General features: G+C 40.1%; 1 protein-coding gene across 2 annotated transcripts in view; it reads left to right on the top strand.

Annotated features, from left to right (window-relative positions):
• LOC138001338 (integrator complex subunit 8-like) overlaps positions 1-13,760 on the top strand; it is a 46,780-nt gene extending 33,020 nt beyond the window's left edge. The window contains exons 16-31 of one of the 2 annotated variants that reach the window (XR_011123217.1): positions 101-211; positions 617-771; positions 1,189-1,241; positions 2,089-2,207; positions 3,136-3,220; positions 3,687-3,783; positions 4,983-5,016; positions 6,367-6,429; positions 6,931-7,001; positions 9,040-9,158; positions 9,809-9,912; positions 10,013-10,063; positions 10,776-10,903; positions 12,388-12,452; positions 13,271-13,314; positions 13,428-13,456. Coding sequence is in view for 1 of the 2 variants with exons in the window: in XM_068848007.1 (XP_068704108.1) it covers positions 101-211; positions 617-771; positions 1,189-1,241; positions 2,089-2,207; positions 3,136-3,220; positions 3,687-3,783; positions 4,983-5,016; positions 6,367-6,429; positions 6,931-7,001; positions 9,040-9,158; positions 9,809-9,912; positions 10,013-10,063; positions 10,776-10,855; positions 12,388-12,452; positions 13,271-13,314; positions 13,428-13,544 (1,368 nt within the window). In the remaining variant the exon portion in view is untranslated. Of the gene's footprint in view, positions 1-100; positions 212-616; positions 772-1,188; positions 1,242-2,088; positions 2,208-3,135; positions 3,221-3,686; positions 3,784-4,982; positions 5,017-6,366; positions 6,430-6,930; positions 7,002-9,039; positions 9,159-9,808; positions 9,913-10,012; positions 10,064-10,775; positions 10,904-12,387; positions 12,453-13,270; positions 13,315-13,427 lie in introns of both variants that reach the window. The other variant, XM_068848007.1, reaches the window with a different exon arrangement.
• The last annotated feature ends 6,228 nt before the right edge of the window (positions 13,761-19,988 follow it).

The following is a 19,988-nucleotide window of genomic DNA, read 5'->3' as shown; positions in this document are numbered from 1 at the left end:
ATATTTACTGTAGCGGGTTATCAAGATTACAAAATTCCATATAAATTATTGTAGCAACCTATCCCTCCCCTCACACATGCGTTTGTATCTTCTCTTGAAGGAATTTCATTGTTTGCTTTATGAGAACCATCTTGAGGAGATAAAGAATTTACAGCAACAGAACACTTTGCATGTTCTTTTTTCCAAGGCATTGAACTGTTCTGTCACTCAGGTAAATTCTGAACTAGCTTACAAACATTACTGTTCTCAAAATCTGGGCTGTTCCAAGTAGTGCTGTTTTCTGTACCATTGGTCCTGCCAGCTTCATTTCAACGTCTTGCCGTCAGTAAACCAAAATGTGACATGTCACACAACCAAAAGCTCCTTTGATTGGACCACTTCCAATCCTTTTATATCCCATTTTTGGACTTGATAATTATCACTGTCATCGTCGTCATCATCATCATCATCATCCTCACTAATACTGCAGATATCTTAATCATCATGTATTGACAGTGTGGCTTTTTGTTGAGGGAGGAAAACTAAACTTCCCACTCAGGAGAAAACGCTGAAAGCAAGTTAAGACCATTACTAAGAATTCATGTTAAGTTCATTTATCGGCCATTTTTTTGTCCAGGAATACAGAACAGCTTCTCAGCTTTTTGCGTATGCCCTTGGGATGGTGAATGCAGTAGCAGGACGCAGTGGGAACAGTCCCTTGGATAAAGTTAAGGCTGCCATTCATCAAGAACTTCTTGTGCTTGATATCTGTCAGGAGTCACACAACAAAAGGTATGGTTTCCAAATTTCTTTTTATTGAAATAATTAAATGTAAAATCTTTAGTTTTAAATTTGTGAAAACACATGTAAACGTTAGCGTTAAGCAGTTGCAAAGAAGGAGGACTCTTCTTAAAGTACATGCATAATAATTATTATTGCACAACACACATGCTTGTACACATGTATATCACTGGTTCAAGCCTGAGTTTTTCACGCTTCTTTGGGACTCCTTAATTAATTAATGTTTTGTTTTTGCCCTACTCCTTGTGAAAAACCATTTCATCCCAAAGAAGCTTCAGTAATAATATTGATGTAGAGACATTGAAGTATGAGTACATTATTTTTCAATGGCAATAATAATTATTATTGGATTGGTTGTTGTGATTTTTGTTATTGGTTGTCATTTTTGCTATGGTTGCTTTAATACAGAGCAGATGAGCTTTTAAACAGAGTCAAGTCTTACATGTGGCAAACGTCCTCAGGTATCTACGGGTTTGCTTTTTGTGGTACAATAATGTACAACAAAAGAGTGTTTGTCTGTACAAAATATTTGTATTTTGTTGTACATTCTCAAAGGGCATTTCTTTTTTAGTGGTGCACCATAGCTTGGATTTTAGTGAGTATCAGTGAAAATGGTGTAAACCAGGTTATAAGCTTGACACCCTGAATAAGATCTTTTATTATATCTCTGAAATATTGCACTGTGATTGGCTAAATTAGTAGGCCATATTCTACAGAACTGCCCGCTGTACAGTCTGCTAAATTTAACATTTCGATAAAACATTATCTAGCAAGTTTTTCATGTTGTTTCTGTTACATAAACTTGTAAAACTGTTTGAATCTTGCAAGCAACTATTTCAAACAGCCAAGAAGATTTAGTTTTTCTGATTTGGACACAGCAATCTTTGTGGCAGTTAAACTTTCCGCTTTACTTCGACTAGTTTCCTTGCCCGCGCGCCAGATTAACCTCAGAGATATAATTAATCTCTTACTAACCTCGTTAATGGAGTTTGAGGTCCATACTGTAAGTTATGGATCCTTGTTTTTTTCCCGTTGATTTATGGCCCATGCACTTCGCGCTTGGGCCATAAATCAACACCTCGAACTCGGTTGGTAAGAGGTATTTGTGGTAATAAGATTCAATAGTGCAGACAGATTGTCAATAATTATTCAAGTCTTAATTTAATTCGAGTAGGCTCCCCAAAATGGGTTGGAGTCTCATTAGAAGCTCTAGAGTGGTTGTACTTGCCTAATAACCAAAAAGAAATCATCATGTACAGGAATCATACTTTTTATTTCCTCTAACACATTGATGTCTTTCAATGTCAGGCACAGCAGATGTTCATATTGAGGAACAAATGAATGCTTTTCTTTTAAATGGCAAAGAGTGGGAACTTTTAGCAGAGATAAGGGTTGATGAGAATGCACCGTCTTTAGATCACCGATCTGTAAGTGTCCTAGCAAGTTTATGTTAATGTGATTAATATGTACATGATAAGAATAATAATATTATTATTTTTATCACAGTCATTAACCTATTGACACCTCAAATACCCTAGGATGCCCCCAGTTAACGGAGTAAAATCTGTCAAGTCTCACTCCCAGATGGTTGGAATTTCTAGGAAAAAGTTACATCATTTACTCAGTAGCTTAAAATTTCAGCATGTAAACACACTTTATTATGTGTGCAAAACAACAGTTTGAAAATCTAAAAGCCCGGAATAGACCTTTTCGGCTTGTACATTTTGTTTTCCCAATACAGATCATGTGATAATACTCAGGAGGCTTGGTCATTGTTTTGTTCATTAAAAAGAGTGCATGCAGGCATATTCGTGCTTGCATGCCCTCATTTTAATGAAAAAAACAAAAGACCAAACCTCCTGAGTATTATCACATGATCTGTATTGGGAAAACAGAATGTACAAGCCGAAAAGGTCCATTCCTGTGCTGCATATTAATTCTGTGGAATGCCTTGCATTCTTAAACTAGCGAGTCTTCGACATCATTTTCCCCTTGATCCAGCTCTCTCAAGATTTTAATGTTACATGGCGAACCATTAAAATTAATAGGAAAATTCCAGTTAAAATAATCATCCATCCTGATACTGAAACTATCCAACAGGCCACAGTTGTTCGAAGGGGGGATAGCACTATGCATTGGAGAAATCACTATCCACTGGATAACTCAATTGGTTTCGTTAGTGGCTATCCACTGGATAGTGATTTATTGGGTGGATAGCGTTATCTACCTTTTGAACTGCGGAGGCCAGGACATAACAGACAGAAACCAGTGTTTACCTTTGGGGCATTTGCAATTCTGGTTTATTCATTCTGTTTTTACTAAAAATTTGAACAGTTACTGTCACGTATTTTGCAGCTCAGTAGTTTGTTGGCGTCCACCTGTTGCTATCTGTCCAAGCCTCAGGGATGGAGAAAGCCAGTAAGGAATCTGTGGGATGGCGGTGAGGAAATTTTTTTGTTCTAATTTTTATTATTATTAAAATTGAACTTACATGTATTACACAGGCCCGGGAACGGTTAATTTTTTTCCAGATATTTGAGAACTGACCTGTTCAGTCTTTTTTTTAACTCCTTGAGTTAGTTCACAGTTTATATATTAAATTATTATTTTTATGAATAGCCTGCATAGCAAGTGTTTTTATGGGGAACTTCACACATTTCCAAAAAGAATTATTATTTGTCTTTTCAGGCATTCAAAATGCCATGCAAAGATGATTCCTAAAATTTAGCAGTGAGGTTTGGTTAAAATGTTTTAACGTGATGATTTGATTCAAAATGAAATTTTGGAATGAAACCCTGTTGAGATGTTGTAACTTTTTTTACGTGAAATTTATTCTTACGAACATCAAAAATATACTCTATCAATAATATTGTTAGTTTTTTTTTTTTTTTTTTTTTTTATGGTAGTTTTGAAGATATTCAGTAACAGCAATGGACAACAGAAAAGGCCAGCTGATGGTGGTCCTGGAATTGTGATTACACATACTACACACATACTGAAACTGTAAGATGTGTTGCTGGATGTTTATGTACAGTGTATGGTTGGTGTAAATGAACATTAAAATCTAATATTTTTAAATGATAGCCATGACAGTCACTGTACAATCTTGAGTTGGGGTTAGCATTGCTTGCAGGTGGAAGGGGTGGGGCAAAGGTACATGTACATGGTGGTCAGGAAATAGAGTTGTCCCAATTATTGTAATTATTTGAGGATTGTAGATTTGTCCTATATTTGTATTAAGTTTGTATATTGGACTGAAATTCAGAAACCTACAAACTTCAAGTTCTTCAGAGTTTTGCTATCCAGAGGGCCTTCAAAATTTGCATTGTTTTAACTACATCTTGGTGATTATTCCATCTTGTCCACGCAGTACCATGTGGACAAAGTTTCCTGATCAGAATTGGTAGAAATGGCTTGGTGAAAGGATCAGACAAAAATGAGGGATTGCCTGTGTGTCTACAGTTGTTTTTATTATTGAGCCTTTAATTTTAACTTTTCATGCAACTTGAAGTTGCAAAGGAAACATGCTGCAGTTGCGAGACAACTGTTTGTTTTTTCTGTCTTCCTTTTTTCTTGTCATGAAGCTTGTTTTATTTTTGTTTGTATTGGTAGCCTGGTTGTTCCTTTTTTTCCACTAGGGGCTTAACGTTCGAGTTATGTTCAAAAACCAAACTTTGATTTGATTTGCGTTAACCCTTTCACTCCTGTGGGGTTCCCCATTGACGAGTAAAATCATCTGGCATTAGACAGAGTAAAATCTATAATTCTCATTGGCCCTTACAGGAGTGAAAGGGTTAATGGGGACATAGTTTTTTAGTGAACCTAGCTGTTGTTAACCCTTTCACTCCTGTGGGGTTCCCCATTGACGAGTAAAATTGTCTGGCGTTAGACAGAGTAAAATCTATAAGTCTCATTGGCCCTTTACAGTAATGTAGTGAAAGGGTCAACTTGTTAATTTCAATTTACAGTGTCCCCGATTAGTGCTCTACGGTGCTAAAAGATTAGACACTTAAATAAAGTTCGTTTCCTTTCCTTTCCTTTATTTGTGTACATTCAAATTACTTGTTAATAATATCGATTTCATTACGGGATTGTTAACTCAGTGGACTTGAATTTTGTTTTGTACATGCCATGTGAAGTGGAATCAGCACTTTGATTTGTGGATGTTTTTTAGAAAAGTGCTGTACTTTGCTATTTTGCAGGACTAACTTCATTCATTTTGCTCGCAAAATAAAGGTTAGTATGATTAACTGATTGAGAAATAAACTTTATTTTTTTTCTCATGATGCTCAAGACATTTTTTTTAATTCTGATTTCTCTAAACGTAGGCTTGCTTAAGTGAATCATTAAAGAATACAATACAATAGGTTTGAATGTTCTGGATATTATAAAACAGTGTGTGAAATTCACAGTTAGTCACTGAAGATAAATTAGCAACTATTCACCAACACTGAGGTGAATAGTTTTTTTATTTAGTAGATATGTCTAAAACAGTGAGATAATATAGCACAAAAGATGATTGTAACATTTTTGGGAGCAAATTCCAGGTGAATAGCAAAGGATATCCAGAATTTGAGTAGCCAATCAGTGTGCGCGTTCAACGCTATCCGCTGTTTTAGTATATACTAACAAATGCTGGCAATGTTAGAATCAGCACTGATTTTGTTACTTCATGCAGAGACTTTCCATCAGTTGAGGTTTCCCTGAGAGTTGTGAAAACATCTATGCCTGCCTCTCAATGCTTCTGGGCTTCCTCACTTGCATGCTTCTCTCACACCAATGCAATCACATACAATACAATACATGTACATAATTGACCACTCCCCATAGGGCCTTTCAGGGCCAATGAAACTCAAGCAACAAAATGACAGAACACAACAACAACAACTGTTAAGAATCCCAACTGACAGGAGGCAAACCAGTTGGATATTTACAAGACAAGTGTGTCTGAGAAGTTGAACAGTGGTCAGAACGAGTATTGAACCCGGGAAGTCCGGCTCTCAAGACAAGCGTCCTAACCACTGAGCCACACTGCCTAACTTATATAATTATGTGCCTCTGCGGTTAGGCGTAGATTAAAAGAAGAAAATTTAAAAATGAGGTCATGGGCACTTTAATATGTTTTAAATTTATGAAACTGAATTTGTTGCCATCAGTCTTGCCAGAATTTAAAAGGCAATGTTTCTTGCAAATAGACCTGCCTTTTTTCCAAGGTTTTCCATCTCCTTGCCCAAAATGAAAGACCCTACAATGTACGAGCTGAGCATGGTTGTAGAAAGACATGAACTCTATTACAGTAACTGTAACCCATGGTGACTCCTTTATTTGAATGCAAAAACCATAGCAAAATAACTCGGAGTGATCCAAAACAGAAGTAAGAGTTGTAAGAGGAACCCTATGCAGTCAGTAAGACAAATTAACAAACTTTTTACAATCAAAATAAAACTGTTTTTTATGCAGTGTAACAAAGCGCAAATGCCTACCGGTACTACCCAACCTAGGGAAGACATCCCTAGGGTATGGATAATATGACAGAGGATTTCAGTGAATGGTGCTTTAAACACTTGTCTGAATTTTTTTCACCAGGAGGAGACAGTTCTGACTGTATTGATATCATGTTTAGCCAGACTACGCAATACCTCAAGCAAGGTTTGATAACACAAGATTCTCTTTATCTCTGATCATCTAAAATAATTGTGCAATTTCATATCTCTTGGTACTGGGTAAGTAAGTTCTGGGGGCCTCCTAGGGGGGTAGGTGTGGGGTGACACTTTTTTTCCCTTTGATTTTTCTTTTGCTTTCTTGCTCCCCCAATCAATTCCAAACTTGTTTCTTAAATTGCTTTATTCCTAAAGTGCTTTAAATTCAATTTCCACATTGCCATGAATATATATTTCGATGTTCCCATTATTGTGTTCCCCCTTCTTCCCCCCCTTTACTTGCTACCCAACACCCCTGGATCTGTATTCAATAAAATTAATATTGAACAATAATGTTTTGTTATGCTTTCTGTAAGAACAATCGAATGTAGTTATCTATTTTACATATATTAAAGAATAAGGTATTACCTTATTTCCAAAACAATATCATTATGTTAATCTAATGTTTTCACAATTTTTTGACTTTTTGTGGCCGTGCATCGTTATAAAGGTGGATGAATCAGGCAATGTAAAAGAGATATCAAGCTCACACAGTGATCTGTGGCCCACAGCTATTGCAAAGTAAGCTCTACGTGCTTTGAGTTGACTTTAGTCTCCTACCAGTTTTAGTAACTTGTTTCATACCCTGGCTCTACAAGCTCATTCATTCATTCATTTATTGACATCTTCGCATGAACACATGAGCCCAACAAAGTGACCTGCTCCCAACTGAGTGCCTTCATAGCTCAGTTGGTAGAGCATTTCACCAGTATGGATTTTCCAGGTGTCTATAAAGAGACAATTGCTTAAATTGCCCAGATAATTGTGAAGATCACTTGTCAGTTTTGTTGATTTCATTATGCCAAGCATTTCCACAAATTTGAATTAATTAATTAAGCGTTAATTAATTAATTAATTAATTAATTGACAATGTAGGCACTTGTGATCAAACTTGTTTAACATTGAGTGACCACCTTTTTATGTCAGGTGCCTATTCTGGCTGAAAAGAATTTTCTTTTTTACTTAAATCTGCAAAATTTGTCATTAATGGTCTCAGTGAAAGTGATCACCACATTTATGAAGTAACTTCAACAGTTGCAAATATTAAGCTTGAAACAAATGTTAATCCAGGCTTGGACGGAACTTGAACCCGTGACAGTGCAATTGTGCTGCACTGTCTCTTCCATCTAAGCTATCAATCCAACTGGGAGTTGGTCACTTTTCTTTTGTCATTAAGGCGGGGTGGCTCTTAATTACCAAACTGTTGCTATGGACCCCTTCAAATAATGATAATGAGTCCCTTTAGAGTGGTACTATGATCAAAAAATCACTTCCTTTTTCCTTCAGTGTTTGAAAGTGCGTTTGCTTAACACCTGCCTGGCAAAATTTTGAGCTTTGATTTTTATCCCAAGGCTGTTTACTTCGAGTGTAAGTTTTGGATTTCACAGTCCGCCATTACTCACGTTCGAAACTGACCGATTGGACCTCAGAGGGTTGGATCTAGGGAAACGTGACGTCATTCACATAGTAGCTTAAAATTTCAGCGTGTAAACGCAGTTTGTTATGTATCCAAAACACGAGTTTAAAAATCTGAAAGCCCCAAACTCCCATGCTGCATATAAATTTAGTCGCGTTCAAACGCAGTGCATTCTTAAACTATTGAGTCTTTGATATCATTTTCGCCACTATCCAGCTCTCTTAATATTTTAAAGTTAGTATAAAGTTAGTAATGACCAACCATTAAGTAGGAAAATTCCAGTTAAAATAAAGTGTCTTTTTTAAATCGAGGCTTACCGGTAAAACTTGGGTCACTTAATGTTTAGTTAACGTAGTTTTGAAATCCAAAGGAAAATAAGATTTTATTTTTTGATCATAGTACTAATTTAACTCTACAGTTACCTTTTTTGCCAAGTGTGTTCTTTTTAACATTTCTCTGTCTGGTTCGACTCACTACCATATTTGGTAAATCACGTGACCAAAGCAGAAAATGCCCAAAAATTCAGTGATTTAAGTATGTTTTTTCGAATTTTTAACGCATCATCTAACACAAAATCTCTTGCAAGGATTTAAAATATATATTTCTCAAACAAATTATGACGTCATAAATCGCTCCTTTGATACACTTTTCAAAATATCAGTTCCAATTTTTGTCCAAATAGAAATATCTTGCTACAGTTTACGAGAAGTGATGGGTTCCCATCCAGATAAAAAAACTACCTCTTGCTTTCGTTTTCTGAGAGTTTTACATGTTTTTCACTGAAACGCACGGCAGAGGACTGGGACTAGTTACGCATGTGCATTCTGATTGAAGTGATGTCAGATACTTCAAAGAACCATCCATTCCCCCTTTTGTGGGGCTCTTGACTAGAAAGCTCCCTTAGCAACCATTGTCTTTCTGTAGTTAAGTGCCACCCCCCTTAATCTTGGTACTTCTCAGTGTTCTGAAGATAGCATTCAGAGAAGCAGACGATGCACCTTTCGTTTTTAATTCAAAGAAGTAAAAAACAGTCGTGGAATGAACAGAGCTCTGTAAGCATGTACACAGATTTGGCCAGTAGTATGATGCTGAACATTGCATGTGTATTTAATTTGTCTTTTATTGCTGCTGTTTAATCTACAGTGTTAGTAGTATTAATTTTGATCACATTGGTCTGGCTCTGTCGGCTGTCGTCCATCATGCGCTTTCTGTACAGCAACACAATGTTTCATGGCTTCAAACACTGGGTGACATCTATCTAGGTAAGGATTAGACACAAACAAGAACTTCAAGCCACTCTCCACGTCTGTTGAAGAATTAGGGTGAGAGGGATGTTTCTATAAACTAAGAGCTGGGTTTCAAACAGGATGTCATTGTAAAAGTAACAGACATGGCCACTTGCAGGTGGTTTGTGAACAACAAAGCCTCATAAGCCCGTAAATACATGGGTCTGCGGCACATGCTTCTGCTTAATTAAATCCCTAAATCCTCAGACTTGCTCGTTTCATGGTGTTGTTACCTTTTCAGAAGAGAATGGCTTAGAAATGTTTTTGTCCTTTAACCTATTTCTTGTGGATGTAGATGGTCATTGCTGGAGTTCCCTAGTTGCTCATGTAGATGACTAAATAATATCTTAAAGTAAAAAGGGAAAACAGTATCACATAACAGTACCATATTTGTTAAATGCTGAATAAAACCAGCAGTCTCTGGCTAAAAGCTTGCCTTAAAGCCAAGAAGTTTCCAATAAATCGAAATCCAAGTTAGTTTCTTTGGCTAATCACAACAGACATAGATAACAGTCAAAATTAATATTGCCAAGCCAGTCATATGAGAGTTAAATTAAACACTCGAACGCTGCTCCCAGCTCACAGAGCGGAGCACATTAATCCAACGTAACTTTCGCTTTTTCTAGATTCTGGCAATTATTCATCTGCTCTGCGCTGTTATCTCGAAGCTGGTGCTGTGGCATCCTCATTCTTTCACGAAGCAGTGCCAACATCCGTCTGGGATGATCAGGTAAAGATTTGTCCCAATGTACAAAAATGTTCATAACATCCTTATAGATATTCAAAAGAATCAAAACTCCTATCGACCTTTCTTTCGTCTTCATTGTCAGGTTTACAGTAAAATGGTCTCTTGTTGTTCTGCAATGAAAGCTCATGTTCAGGTAATAAGTACAGTATCGTGGAACATGTGATTTCTGGTCTTTATGTGGCATGGGAAGAAACTCTGTGTATTTGTGTGTCGTATTCATGTGTACATTTCTTACCCCTAATTTTGTAATGATATTGTTATTACCGACTAGTAAACTTATCATGGCTTCTTCAGCCCTCATGGTTATTACAGGCAGCTTGTACTGAACTCCACTTGAAATAGTATTAACCACCAAAGATAGATTGTTTGATTGCACGTCAAGTAACATCGGCAAAACTCAGTAGTATTTAGATCAGTGGTACCCTTTGTCAAGACAAATGCGTTAATTAGCAAATCATGTTTGTGATTATGTTTGTGTCGCTGGTGATATCTGACCTAAAGAAACAATGTAGGTCTTGCCAAAGTGAAGGTAGTGTTTGAAAAAAGGTGTTTTGTCCCCTCTGGTATGTATGACTTGCAACCGCATTCTTTGGTTTAGTGAAACGAAACAAATCATGTGGCACTATTTCTTTTTTCGGAACAAATGTCATGCCACTGTTGAATCCTATGAAAATAAAAGATGGTGTTGTGAACATACCAAACAGTGTCTCAAAAAGCAAATTCCCTGTGAATTTTATTGAAAAGTGTGTTATTATGAGAGTCTATGCTTGGCGCTCTCTCACTGAACACTCCACTATCCTCTAGGAATCCTCAAAGTCAATAATTACTTTAATCTTTGTGCACAGGCAGCTTTACTGTGTCAGTGCATGGAAGTGAAGGATTATTCCACAGCATTTAAAGCACTGCAACAAGCTTCGTCAGCAAGGTAATGACGTCTCATCAGGGACCATAAAGGCCCACCTTCAACCAACAGGTATTGTGTGCCGTGGAACAATTTTCATGTATGAAAATCCCGCCATAGCTGAAATTCATCCAATCAGACCTCTACGATAGCAATGCGAATTTCCATAACAAAAACAAATGGTCGAAAAGCCTGTCAGTTGAAGGTGGGCCTTCGGTGACCACGCCACAAAACAATGTTATCATTAGTTAAAAGAGCATAAGTTATCTTATTATATAGCTGAAATTTCTCCCCCAACAGCGTGCCCTCTCATTGGTTACTTTGAAGTCACATGACATCTAACAATAAAACTGTTTCCCGCCAAAAGTCTCTGAGCGGGCTTGAGCAGGCAACATTACAAAATCTATGACTTTAGAGGGTAACAGTGCACTGTTACCCGCAAATGTTGCCCGACAACCGCTGTTGCTGTTGCCTTTGCAGGTTTTTCTTTTTGTGCTATTTAAAAAATCACTTAATCACTGGTTCTTCGGGAAACAATTAATTTTGTTTCCCTCGAATTTCAATGTTTCCCTCGGCTGCGCCTCGGGGAAACATTGAGATTCTCGGGAAACAAAATTAACTGTTTCCCTCAGGACCAGTCATTAAGTGTTTACTGCTGCACGTGCAGCACACAGTTAAGGACATTTTTGCGGTACTCTGCATAACCGCGACGTGAAATCACCATATTTGAAGTCTTGACGGCAACGGGAGCTATGCAACAGAGAATCTTTCATTCTCTTTTTTTCACTCAGAAAGCGCTCTTACCGATTAATTTTTAGGAATCTTCGCCCACATATGTACAACCTGAACGAGATGGAGGTGACGTTTTCATCAACGTCCCTGTCGTAGATCTTAAGGTGCCTATTTTGTCATCGAGAGTGAGCTCCACCTTAAGCTTTTGTTCCAATTAAGGCCTATATTTTCTAATGGTAGCGTGGAGCATAAGCCAGAATGACAACTATTTTAATTAGAGTTTTTTCTTGTTATTCCGAGTCATTCGTCAAGGAAATTGTTTTCTAAATATCTAGGAAATAGTTGATTGATATGAAGTGTACGCAAAGCATGCATAGCCATTGTTCTTACTTACTATTTTCTTTCGTACTTGTTCTTGTCAACATCATCATTGGCTGAATCCATTTTATTCAGTTAATCCTGCTTCAGAAAACTCCGCCCTGTTTGGTAGTTGATATGACAGAATCATCTTGCGCCATCTGGTTCATTTATACATTCACAGGATTTGCCAGTGCAGGGGCCCGTTTCTCGAAAGTCCCGAAAACCTTTCGGGCATAAAAGCTATTTGTGAAACTGCTAACTGCAAAGCCGATCTTTTCAAAAAGATCAAAAAGAAAATGACTTAAGTTTCCGTTCTTGAGATGCAAAGACCCGAAAATGGCCCAAGACTTTCGAGAAACGGGCCCCAGGTTCTTAAGCGAGTCCGTGCAGGGCCAACATTGGTCCGTCCATTTGCGCGGGACTTTTTACGTTTTTCCGATTTCTTGTTCTCTTTATTCAAATAGTTCTGATGCAATGGATTTCTATTATACATTCTTTTGGGACATCACACTGCTGGAATATTTGGCATGTATCCTTTGAATCGTGGTCGGTAATAGTCCGCCAATCAAGCAGGGAAATCAAGCATTTTTCCTCTCCAGATTCAAGAGGCCATTTCCAAGTTCATGTCTGCCTCCTCTTCAAAGCGAGTCTAAGTGCAAAGTTTTTGTGATGGTAATTAGTTCTACTTTAATGAAATGATATATGAAATGGATCATATTTGAACTGCAGATTTGAAATCAAGTGAAGCTATGATCTTTGCAGTTATGAACGCAATTTTTACAATTGCGTAAAGAAGCCTGAAAAATTCAGGACTTCAACGGGGTTTGAACCAGTGACCTAGCGATACCGGTACGACGCTCTAACCAACTGAGCTATGAAGCCACTGACATTGGGAGCTGGTCATTTTTGGGTTCTTATGTTCCCATGAGAAATGAATCAATGATGAAATGATATATGAAATGGATCATATATGAACTGCGGACATCTGAATGAAAACTAAATTATTTTCATAACAAAAACTTGGACTCGCTTTGAAAAGGAGGCAGACATCAACTCGGAAATGGCCTATTGAGGGCAGGCTTGTTATGATGATTGTTGGCCTTGAAGAAAGGTACCCTGGGTGGGTGGCGGACCCTACAACTCTTCATTTCAGTGCTTCCTTCTCAACCAAGCATCTAGCAGTCAATGTAAGGATAATCACATTGCTGTTTTGAGAAAATAAGAGCTTTTTTGGAACTTCATATGCAAAACATTTTACAGATCGCTGAAATGGATACCATGTATGTGTTTCAAGTATCTGCCTGAAATTCTGTTAACTTGTTATTTCCTTAACTCGACTCAAACCAGACACTCACACTAAGCGTGGACAAAGTGAGAAGAAGCTGCTCACGGTGAGTTATGTTGTATCTTCTTTCATTCATGGCAGTTCCTCAAAACTATAGTTGGAAAACGATGCTCTCCTTGTTAGTGTCAAATAAGTGGTTTAATTGCTGTTATGTTGCAGGTGCAAGCCATAAGTCAACCGGAACTCAATATTTTCAATTCGTCTGAACTTCTTCAGCACACAGAACAATCCAAGAAAGCCAAGTTACTCAGAACATTCGCAAAACAGTACCTCTAGTATGATTGCACGACGCTGGCATAAGCCCAAGCTACAAAAGCAAACTCAGTTGCATCTGGATTATGATACGCTTTATGAGGACAAAAGGCACTAATTTAAGACAAGTGATTGCGTCATCGCATGTTGCTTATGCTCGTATTGCTTATAAAAACCAGCCTTAAGACTTTAAAAAGTTTGGTACGTTTGAGAAATAAAGAACAACGTCAAATGATAATGGTAATAACTTCTAATATTTTACATGAAAAAATTCTCCTTTCTGATTGGCTCAGAGTAATGCAGAAAGACGTAATAAAGCAGGCATTCTAATTGGTCAATGGTCAAAGAAAGCCCCAGATAGCCAATCACATGATAGCCCTGGATGGCGCAATTTTTGGGTGCGTTACGACAGGCTTTCTTGATATTTTTTTGCCTATTATAAATCAGTAATCACCTGTTTTTTCTCGTGCAGTTTGGAATAAATAAGGACAAATTGCACTGGTTCCTTGTTCGTCTTTGAAAACACTTGATTTATTTCAAATTGCACTCGAATCATGTGATTACAAATTTAAGATCCCAACTCTTGATGATTCCTTATTCCAGTTAAGTCCCAACTTGTAAAAGAATAAACCATCACATCATTGATTTGTTGTCATCCTCCTGCTGAGCACATTAATTAAGCAGACACGACTCCAAGGCCCTCAAGACCATTCAGAATATGAAGGAGTAAAGTTAGTTTTTACAATTTTCATCGGAAGTTTAATGTGACCTTATTTTTGGATGCTAAACATTCTTTTGTTAGCAAGAGTGTATTTGCAGTGGAGTCTTGAAACTCCACTGACTTATATTTACACTGGATCTTTAGCCATAATATTTATGACGTTTGATTTTCCTTGGCAGTGCTCATTGCAATATGTTATCGGACTCCAGGTATTCGGAAAGTTCTCGTGGATCGTCTGCGTTACACATTACAGACATTAATTCGAGAGTGCTTTGGGTATGGCTGCGGTAACGCTAGGGGGACATGTGAGACACATAGCCTCTTACCAGCTTTCAGAGTGTCTGTCCTTTGTTTGTGTGCAAATTCTCCAGTTTTGTTGAGGAGTATTTCCTCTAATAATGCGTTTCCGTGGTGTTTGCTACAAGGGATGTTACACCCTGATTTCCAAGTCGAACTTTCCTTCCTGGGAGGGACTCAATTGTCTTTGGATGGTGGTTTTTTTCTACCCCCGGAGGACCCATAGCTCTGTGTAACGAGGTCATTTGTTAAAATTACGGATACGACCTCTCTTGGTCAGAATATGTACTGTTTGTCGGATTGCATTATACGTTTATCCGGTGAGCGAGGCACACCTAAGTCGATTGGCATCCAGTTTGAAAAGGAAGCGCCATTAACATATTTCCAGTTTGCAGAGCCGGGCGGGAATCTACTTCATTTGTATGTGTTCGTTTAAAGTGCTTAATCTGAATCTCTTTTTGTAACTTGTGTGTGTTCACCTGTAGTGCGTATTAAAAATTTTGCCCATTCAACGCTACTCCCAAGTTTGTCTTTTTTCGTTAGACCGAACGGAAGCTTCCTCTGGGGGATCTCATTGTCTTCACAGCCTGAGACAGAGAATTCCGGTGCAGCAAGTCCTTCTTACAGAGTGGATAACTCGGTTGAGAAATATAATTATCGCGCAATACAGAGCTTTTAATTGTTAATTCAAGACTGGTAATTTCGAGTCGGTTTTGGCTTGCGATAGCAGGTTGGTTTCTGAATATCTTCCCCTTCACACTCCACTGTCCCACCCTCCATTTGTGCACTCAGTCAAGGGAATATTGGACCTTATTACACAGAGATATCAAGGCAATCCATTAGACAAAAACCAGTGAACATAACAGTTGTCCAGTCCATACAGAAGGTAAGTTAATAGTCAATGGCTGCAACTGGACAAAAATCTTTCCAGCACTTCAGGCAGGACTGGCCATCAAGAATAACAATTGAATTTAACAATTTAGAGTTGTCATTTTAAACATCTGAAACAGGCAAGGGTCTGTGCAATAAGTAGTTCCAGATTTCCCCTTAAACTAACACAAGTCCTGCAAGTCCAATTGTCCAAACAGTGGATAGCGCTATCCGCTGGATAAATCACTACCCAGTGGATAAGTCATAGCGAAACCAGTTGCGCTATCCGATGGATAGTGATTTATCCAGTGGATAACGTTATCCACCTTTTGAACAACTGGGCCCTGAAGTCTCTGTCTAGTCCTTAAAAATCACAGTATTATAGGGGCCCTATATCTGAGGGAGCTTTTAGTCACGTGACGTGAATCAACCAATCACATTGAGAAACATTTCAGTGACACTTAAATGAAGTGAAAAAAATCGTATGGGAATTCTGGGGCACAACTGCTTACCTCAACCTCGCCGCACCCGCCGTCACGGGCTCAAGCGCAGGCACCCGGGTCCACCGCCAGTCAGCTGCCATCATGCGGCGGGCTCGAACGCAAAAAAAAGCAAACGAGGTTTGTTTTAAACGTCACTCTATTGATTGACTCTGTGTGCAGGTGGCAAGACCGCATGCCACTAATTACGTGCAAATTTGAAAAACGGGTGGCCCACTTTTGCAGACACCACTCCTCCCAACACGGAAAGGTCCGACGGCATTCTCTCCAGATCACGTAGTGGATTTGCAGCACTTCGAAACGGACAAAGGGAAGGAAACAGCCAACAGCAATGTCGTCTGCGATCGCAGCGGCTATCGTTCCGGTAACAGCCTTCTTGGCACGTCCAGTGCATGGGATTGCCTCGGAGCACGCTTGTGTCGTTCAAGTGGCGAGCCAGCTCTCTTCCGTCGGTAAATCGGTGTTGACAGCAATAACATCAGCGTTTGCATTCCGTGTGGCACCAGTCAATGAAACCTTGCCACTCTGAAGCCTTACACACACGTCCGCTCAGCGACGATCAGCCGTTTTTGCTGTGCCGGCCGGAAAAAAACAGACAACCTTTGCGGCGGTGTCAGATTCTGTGCTACGTGTCAAGTACGAGACTTTTCCCAGCTGTCACGATTGGTGCCCCGTTTTGAACAAGTTTGTTGTCGAACGAAATTAATTTTGGATGATTGGGTGTGTCTGTCAATTGTCTTAAGTCGGATGGAGTTAGTACCTGGTGGAGTTTGAAAGAGCCCGTTTTTCATCCTGGTCATCCCTTTCTCGAGTGTCAAGTCAGCAATTTGGTTTCGTACATTTCCCCACCACCACCCTCTTTTGGCCCCACCGACACTCCTTTGTCTACCTCCCAAATTTTTTACCATGTTCGACGGTTTTGTTTTTTGGATTTGTGTTCTTTTTTGTCGTACAGCTCGGGCTCTTCGTCCTCGAACTCCAACTCCGACCAGGCTGATGACGACAGCGACGAGTTTGAAGACGACGAATATCACTACTGTCGCACGCCCGTTGTCGAGGTGCTAGTGGGTTTGCAAATGTTCGTGCGGTGATTGCATTTTTGTTCGGCTTTGTTGATGCACGTCCAAAGTTGGTCGTTGCTTATTGACGATTTGGCCGACTTTGACCCCGTGGAGTTTTTTTAATCGATGTGCATCGAATCCGACTTTAAAACGGTGGTGTGGGCCTTTTTGGCGATTTACTCTGGTATTGTCCGATCATCAACACTCTTATCGGCAGTACGAAATGGCGAGTCATCAACCTCAACTCAGCCTTTGTCACTCGACCACCAAAAGACGACTTTTGGCTAAGGGTGTGTGTTTTGTTTAAAGAAAGAAAACGCTCACACATACACTTGCAATTTTTCATGTTTTATTTAAAACCCGTTGCCGTGTTTGGCCTTGCACATTTTGGCCGGCAGCATGTCCGTCGCTCCAGAGGACCTATTGACGGTCGCTGTTGCTGCTGCTTCTGCTGCTGCTGCAGTAGCAACGGCGTTCGTCATCATCGTGGCACTTTCTATTTTTTTGGTTTGGACTCATCAGCCTCGTGGCCCTCATCGTTGTCGTCGTCAGATCATTTGGCCTCGTTGTCAACTCCTTTGTTCTGCCGTCCATCTTGGTTGGATGTTGACGTTTGAGGCGTTGTTGTTCGGCTCGTTCTTTTCACTGACGCAAGAGTTTGAAAGTTTTGCATGTGGCGTGCATATTCGCCCGAGAAGGCTTGTTCCTTCTTTTCTCTGCTGTTGTTGATCTGTTGGACTAGTTGCAGGTAATTTTGTTCCAAGATTTTAGCATGATTTCCCGTTGCGTCTGCCAACATGACGAAATTGCAACGGATGCCTCCGCCCTTTTTCGGCTTTTAACCACACGTGCAAAAAAAGCGGTGGTGCATGGACCGTTTGGCTTTGGCGTGTTGATCTTCGCTTATCTTTTACCAGTCGCTAATGTGGCAATATCGGTACCATGTGAGTTGGCACGTGAAATCATGAACCACACAACGTAGAGGTCCCATGCCCTGTGCCAATTCGTTTTTGTCGTTGATCTTGAACTTGGGCAGCACGCTCACTGCGGCTTGAGAACATTTTGGCCGCTTCTTTGCAATCGCTGGTCCACGGGAGTCAACAACCGGCTTGACACCACATTTGAAGTTTGTCCTCTTCTGCATTGTAACACTCGCCCATGGCTCTGTGACACAACGGACACGTTACTTTTGGCACTGTGTTGCTCTGCAGCAGAGGAGGCTGTTGTTGTGGCGGCTGCAACGCAAACGGTTGGAAACTATCATGGCCATCACCACTGCCGTTGTCGTTGTTGCTGCTGCTGCTTTTTTCGTCGTCCTCGCTACCCATGACTTGTTTTTTGAGATCGCTCAACCAGTCGCTATAAAAAGAAGCACTGCCCATCTTGAACGACTCACACGCACACACGGCGTGTGGTGGCTTTTTATGCAGGGGACGGTGGTCGCATTTGGACAGTGGCAAATATCATGGCCCTTGATTGCGGCCGGTTTCTTTTTTTTTAACCCATTGAGTCTTGTTTTTCGTCGAACGTGGACGTGGACGTCGCCCCTGCCGACATAAAGACTGAGACCCATTTGGACGGGTCTCCATTGCACAACGACCATCTCAACAAAAAAGTCAACGACCAGCAGCAGCAGCAGGACGACGACAACATGGACGACGATGACGACGATGAAACCGTTTTGTGGTTGGATTTCATTGAAAAAAATCGATTTTCAAACGCGACTCTTGCAAACCTTGTTTTGGCAATCCAATCAAGTTTTTAATCTCCTTGCTGCTGTCGCTTTGGAAGAACCTGGCGCTGTTGTTTTCACTGAGGCTGCCGCTGATGCTCGTCAAAGCGGCAACCCTGACGGGGGTGGCGGTGGAAATTGACGCCGATACCTTTTTGCAACTTTTTGCATCCGACGTGCCTACCACGGACACTGGGAGCCACCACAACGATGATGAGTTTTTATCGCCTTTTGCCAATTCTGCTTCCGCAGCTGCCACTGTGACGTTAGAAGACAAAGGTTATGTGGTGGCCGCTGCGGTGGAGTCGAAAAGCACTCAAACCACCGCTCGTTTAAGTACGCGGACCAAAAAACACCCACCCAAAGAAAAAGGGCACTCCTCTTGCTTTGACTGCCACCTTGGCTGTCATAGGTGGCCAAACACACCAATCGCCAGGCGGTCAATTGGACGGCCGCCCTAGAAGAAGACGATCCCAAAAAGACGGTGTTGCTGGCCTACGTCACTTCGGCTCATCGACATTTTAAAGAGGAGTTTATGGTCAAGTTTTCGTGGGTTTTGGCTCGAGAGCGAGACGGGAAGCGAAAACTACATGCGCATTGGATGCAGTTGGGGTTTCAACGCGATTTTGAACGATTCTTTGCCAAGGCACAACAACTTTACCAGTGTTTTTAACTTTTTTATTAAAAAACACGGCAGCAGTTACAATTCTTGTTTGTCATTATTGTTGTTGTTGGGGTTATGCTCCTTTAAAGCCACTCGTCTTTTCGCTTCTATTTCGGCCAGTAAACGTTATCCAAATTTTTTAAACCACTCATTCTGTTTTACGTGGTGGATGACTTCAATCGAATCTGCGTCGTTTATGATTATTTGTATCTCGCATACTAAGTGATCCAAGTGGTCGTACGTGCCCTCGGCGATGAGGCGCATCAATTGTTTGCGACCGTATGAATAGGAGATCCAGTAATACACAAATTTCCCAGTCTTAAAAGTATTGGACAGGGTGGGGAAGATTGACTTGGAGCTGGACTCTTTCCCAAATGGTCAGTTGGGGTTTGCAAAACGGCAGAGCATTTTGGTCCTTGATTCTTCAGGCCAAGGCCAGCTTGAGATTTTTGTCCAGGCATTGAACGGTCGTTTGACTGACCACCTGTAGATACTTTAAAGTGCAATGGTGGATCGTTTTTGAACAACGGTTTTGGTGTCGTGCAGTTCTTGCACTGATCCTTGTCGCAAGAGCGTTTCGGCTTTGTTGCTCCTTGCATACACTGCCACCAATTCCAAAGAGG

The sequence above is a fragment of the Montipora foliosa genome, chromosome 1 (assembly GCF_036669935.1).
Source record: "Montipora foliosa isolate CH-2021 chromosome 1, ASM3666993v2, whole genome shotgun sequence".
NCBI classification, from domain to species: Eukaryota; Metazoa; Cnidaria; class Anthozoa; order Scleractinia; family Acroporidae; genus Montipora; species Montipora foliosa.
The sequence above is the reverse complement of the archived record's forward strand: the minus strand, read 5'-3'. Positions and strand labels throughout refer to the sequence as shown.